The 5,836-nt window shown below is 43.7% G+C and overlaps 1 protein-coding gene across 1 annotated transcript in view; it reads right to left on the bottom strand.

The window, feature by feature from the left end:
- Positions 1-5,722: 5,722 nt before the first annotated feature.
- Positions 5,723-5,836, bottom strand: part of FDX1 (ferredoxin 1) — a 13,047-nt gene continuing 12,933 nt past the window's right edge. Inside the window, exon 5 of the mRNA XM_010175262.2 lies at positions 5,723-5,836. This exon is cut by the window's right edge and continues 1 nt beyond it. Within this exon, the coding sequence (XP_010173564.2) occupies positions 5,723-5,836 (114 nt within the window).

Raw genomic sequence — 5,836 nt, forward strand, 5'->3', positions numbered from 1 at the left:
TGCCAAGACAACACCCACCCTTGGACCCGCTCTGCTCTGCTTCCCCAGACCTTTGCCTCAGGGGCTCCCACGCTACCCTTCTCCTGGAAGGACAGCCTCAGAAGAGCAGGAAACTTCAATGAACATGGATTGTTTTTTCTTCTCCATGCCAGGACAGAATGTTTTCCCTAATTTCTGATGATAATCCAATGGCTGTGATAATCATAACAACTCAATTTGTCCAAAATAATAATAATAATAATAATAAAGTTATGAAATCTGAAGCAGAAACTCTCGTGCTCTGGCCACCCCCTGCTGCGCTCCTTCCTGACAGTCATCAGTCCTCTGGAGCTGAACCACAGCCTGAACAAGCCTCCCTGTCACTCTGAGCTACCATATGCCTTGTCTCTGTGACACCATTTGTTTTCTTTTACAGTTATTTTCATCTGTTGTTAAACATTCCTCTGAGATGAGACCTTCTACCTTTATCCCCAGCCAAAACCCATCGCTGGCTCCCTGGGTGGTATATGTTTGCCTCTCTCCCAGATCCAAGAGGCTGCAGCTGCATCACCGGGATCTTGCATCAGCTCTCCCCTCTTTCCTTTTCTCCCCTCCAGTCAGAGTTTTCTAGGAAGGCAATGCTCCTCTTCTTCCAAACTGTTACCAGCAAAGCCTGTGAGTGCTCACCAGATCAAAAGCCACGGCTGGCTCACCCAGGCAAACCAGGGCTGTTACCTGGGGAAGGGTAGAATGAGAAGGAGCCGCTAACCCACCTCTGAAACCTGCTCAGGTGCATTTGGATGGAGTAAGAACATCCAACTTGTACAGATATTTGCTCCAAAGCTAGATTCTTAAGGAGAGACATTTTTGATAAAACACAGTCTGAAGGAGAAATGCCATCTAAGGCCTGGCATTTATTTTCAGTGAGATGGGACAAACTTCTCCAAACCCAGAGATTTCAAGCCACCAGCTGCCAGCAGTAGTTTGCTGCCAGTGGGAAGAAAACCCACCCAGGCATAGCTGTGACCTGGATACAGCTGCCACAGGTGCCCACAGGCTTTTCCACAGTATCTGGAAGCGGTTACTTACTCAGCATCACTATCCCATGTCATCATCACTTCCCATGTGTAACACGTCCCCTGTTGCCTGCTGCAGCGCTGGAGAAACCCGGAGCACAAACATCCCACCCTGTCATTGAATAATGTTGGGTGACGTGACTGATGGCTCATCCCAGGAGCAGAGGTACCGTGACAGGCAGGGGAACTCCTGGAACCTCACCACCAGAGCCAGCTGGGCCCCAGCTCTCCCAGGGCTGTCACAGGGAGCCACCAACCCCGTGGTCAGTGGAGAGACTCCCCATCAGGCTGCAGGGGCTAAGAGAGCAGATGGCTGGCACCCTGGCTGCGTCTGCATTGATTGGCATGGCCAACGCACATGTGTCTGTGTGTCTGCACATCTGTCTGTCTATGGGACTACACACTCAGCCTTGCCACAGGCCGTGGCAGCCTGGCCTGATCCAGCAAGAGCCCTTTTCCACTCTAACACCAAACCTACGTTTCTTTCACAGCTACAGATACCCACAGCAGCTCCACAGTAACCAGCTCCATCCGAGAGCAGTAGCTGAGCTGGGCTCACATGCATGGCTGCTTCAACGTGCCGCGCAGTTCCCATTCCCAAGTTTTAATCCCTACCAGTGCTGTGCTGCAGGGATTTACCACCCGAGGTCAGCACCAGCTGAAGAATTTCAGACCATATCCTGTTTCCTAGCACACACATGCTCTAAAGGAAGCAGAAATGGGAAGGTGAAAGCTCTGCTGTGGCTAAGTGGATATAAAGAAGGTTGTACCAAGTCTGTGCCAAACCCTTTTTCTCCTTTGCCATCTCTAGCAGATGCAAGAGATGCACCCTACTGCCTGCTCAGGGAAGAAGGCGCTGTGACATGAAAGGGGTTTGGAACAAGGCAGATTACGCTGGCCAGACTGAGAACACTGCTCAGAGAAGCGTGTGAGCAGCTAGATGATGCTCAAAATAATGTATCTGCTGCTGGGCTGAGGACAAGGGAGATTCCCAAAGCGTGGACCAGGACCTCAGAGGTAACTCTGTGTGCATGACAGGGCCATGGCTTTACATGAAGAGCTTCCCCCAGTTGCAAATGCTAAATTACTGCTGGCCAGAAATTACTTTGAACAAGACCTGTTTGAATTTGAACTGGTTCACGTAATAAACCCCCATTTAACTTGATGAAAAAAGGAAGAGGTGGCCAGATTAGAGAGCACAGCTCGGGCTTGCTTTGAAAGCCTGTTGTCTTACATATGGGCCACGTTTCTTGTTCTTCTCCTGGCAACACCCTGGGGAGAGGAAGAGCACCAAGGCACCACAGCCTGTAGCAGCAGCTGGATCTGCACAGCCACACACAGAGGCAACAGCCCCCCCACGATGCAGGAAACCCCCGTTCCCCTTTCACATCCTTTCAGACCATTTGAAAAATTATTGCTTCACGAACAGCAGCTGCAGCACCTTTCTGATACCTCAGTGACTCAGCTTGAGCGTCTCTCCTCCTCCTCCAAGATTTACTTCTCATTTTCCTCTCAAGGAATTAGGATTTTTCAGTCTACCCTGTCCCTGACAATACCACATTGTCCTCTGCAAGGGCAAAACAAAGTCAAGTTGTAGGAAACCTTCTCCTTGCCCAGACCTGTGAGCAGGGGAAGCACTGCCACCTTCACTGCAGCTTTTTTGGACGTGGTCTTCTCCACTTGCCTCCAACTGGGACGTGAACCAAGCTTGGACACATCTGCCTTAAATCTTCTGGAGCCCTGCAACCAGAAGCTGTGAAGTTCAGATTTAGAAGATTTTCTGACTGAAAAGTAACAAACGGCCTGGGGAACACGCCTCCTCCTCTCCCCAGTGACAGCCTGTAGTCCAAACGATGGAAACTTCTCCCGGCAGAATGAGATGCAGTGACACTGGAGTCAGTCATCACACTGAACACACACAAGTGCATTGATTTTGCCAATGCTGATTTTCTCCCTGTTTTTCAGGGAAGAGAGGCAGAACAGACCACTGACTCCATGTTTTGACAGAAAATAAATGCCTCTAAGAAAATTAGTTACCTCTAATCTTTCTTTGATCAAGGAAGTAATCAAATATTTATTTAACTAGTTTTGATGTTTTAATTGTGTCATTGCACAGTAATTCATACTTACACTTGAATGCACATCATTAACTGTTAAGTTCCATTTTAAAGCCAGAAAGACATTCTTAGAGACTTGGAGAAAAAGGGAAGAAAAAATCAATACAAACAATGTGTGTCAGAAAGTGGTATAAAATAAGATTTATTTGCAAATCATTTTGACAGTAAGGAAACAAGTATCTCTGAGCTGTGCATTTTGGGGATTAGGTGTCAGTTCCTTTGCCTTCTGAGATTTCCACTTGCATGCAGGATGGGATACCTCTAGAATTCAAAATGAACTTTGAAATGTCCATTTTTGCCTTGCTGTGCTAAGTAACTCCTTCCACAGGCACACTATAGGAGAGTCAAAGTCGTTGTAGTGAGAAGCTGTCACGGGAAATGCACAATGAAACAACCTTGGCTTAGAAAGAAAAAACTGTCACAAAAAAGCTATTTCACATTTGTTTAACACAGTATTAAGCACTTCAAGATTCCCACAGGGAGAAGTGCCCAGTGTTGTAAGTAAAAAAACCAAAAAACAACAAAACAACAAACAAACAAAACCCAAAACAAAAAACAAGAAATCCGAACCCCACAGCCATACTGAAACCTCAGATTTCTTTCCTATGTAAGAATGCACAGTACATCTGGTTATGACCTGAGTTCCCTCTCTCGGAAGCTAAAGAGCTGTGTCTCATGTACAAAACATAAGTTCAAGATTTAAGAATAATTATTGTATAGAAATGAACTCGGGACAAAGGCAATACCAAGTGAGAACTGATATACTTAGCGCCTGACTGCGGGAGGGTAACCTCTAAATTATGGTTAGAGTCACAGCAGTGGACGAGGAAGAGAGCAGTAGCTTCAGACTTTCTTCAACTTATTTCCACCCTTCTCCATCCTCTCTCTCCGTCCTTCAAAAAGCCAGAAGTTTCACCTCTGAGGTCATATTTTGAATTCAATGAGATAGGAAGTGCATTCTGAACACCCTATACGATTAAATTCTGAGCAGATCACATTAAGCTCATCTTTGTTTTAGGGGAAAGTCCAAAGGGAATACCAGGAAACAAAGCAATACCTACTCAGGGAAGAAATCAAAGAATCTGAACTAGATCTATTTTTAATAGAATTCTAGAAAATATTTCTTTTTAAAACAAAGAGGGAGGGTTTGTGGGGGGGGGGTTGTTTTGTTTCTTAATAGAGCTCAAAATAATCATTCAGCACTGGAAAAATACTGGGTTTTGTCCCCTCTCCCATAAATATAATGCTGCAAGAAAAGCTGTCTAGATGTCACTGTCACTAGTTCAAATAAGGCATTAATGAATGTATTAGATCATTCAAATGTAAATAAACATGTTTTTGTATATAAATACACCCCAAAATATTAAAATAACCTTATAAGGTTAATAACTATTACATTAGTGACAACCATTTCATTCACACATTTAGGCAACAAAAAATTGAGAGAATAATAAAGAGTCTTAGAGACATTATTTTATTTTGGTCTACTTTAAAAAGACTAAAACAAGATCCAACTGGAAGTTCTTCATCATCAGTCCACATGCTATCCCGCCATGGTGGGGTCTCCCTACCCTTCTAGGGAACCTAGCCCATCTTTATGAAATAAATATGCCTGCTCATCACACATCGACCACTACTGAAGTGATCCTGGGAGCAAGGCCTAGAAGCCAGGATTCTCTTCAAGGTGAACGCCCTAGCTAACATCTGACTGTCCCCTGAACAACCTCAAAACTGAAAGAGCAAGGGATAAAGATTTCAGAACAAATCTTACGTTGGCAAACATTGCCCTCTTCAACCCCTACTCAGCCATCTCCAGGGAGCGGCAAGAAATCACATTTACATCTGGTGGATGTGCTCTCCCATCAGACAGCTCCAAGGGTTCACTCTTCCGAGCCATGTGTATCCCCGTATTTGTGCTGCTGTCAGATGTGAATATAGCTGAGGTTTACTCACTTCTGATTTGGGCAACAGAGATGCACTGCAGCAATTAAGCTGCAGGTGCCAACATTCTGTATCAGCCCCTAGATTTCATGGTTTTAACAGTATTTTTGCAAGACAAAATTTGGAAAATGTCTACCCTGAAAATCCACTATTTGCTGAGGAAGTATCGTATTTACTAAGAATGTGAATTAGCTCTGACCACACCATCTTTAATGACAACACTTTAAAAAAGACCCCATGCAGTCTTACAAGTTTTGTTCTCTTACATATCCAGGTCTGAAACCCAGCAATGACCAGGGGTTTTTAGAAGTCCTGTAGAAGTGATCCAGTTTTCAAACATCATTAAAGGTTTTGGCAGAATAATGTTATATGAAATCTCTAATACACTCGCTAATGTTTATAACCCAATGATCAGTTATAAGAAGAATTATTGCATTTTAAGCGTAAAAATATAGGAGGTTCTATAAAGAAAATTAAAATAGCAATAATCTAATATTGATAGTCATATAAAATAACTCACAATTATGTAAGTTCCCATATTTAATTACACATTTAAAAATAAGTTATAAAAATAATTAGGCTTCTTTAAAACTCCTAAAATATTTTCTTTTAGGAGTTTTTACTCATATCTACTGATTGTCTAGCATCAGCAACAGCTTCTGGTACTCGAACAGTCATATTTTCCATCCATTTCTTCAAGCAGATTTGGCAGCCTAAACGTGA

This window comes from Antrostomus carolinensis, unplaced genomic scaffold (assembly GCF_000700745.2).
Source record: "Antrostomus carolinensis isolate BGI_N321 unplaced genomic scaffold, ASM70074v2 scaffold5419, whole genome shotgun sequence".
Lineage (NCBI taxonomy): Eukaryota > Metazoa > Chordata > Aves > Caprimulgiformes > Caprimulgidae > Antrostomus > Antrostomus carolinensis.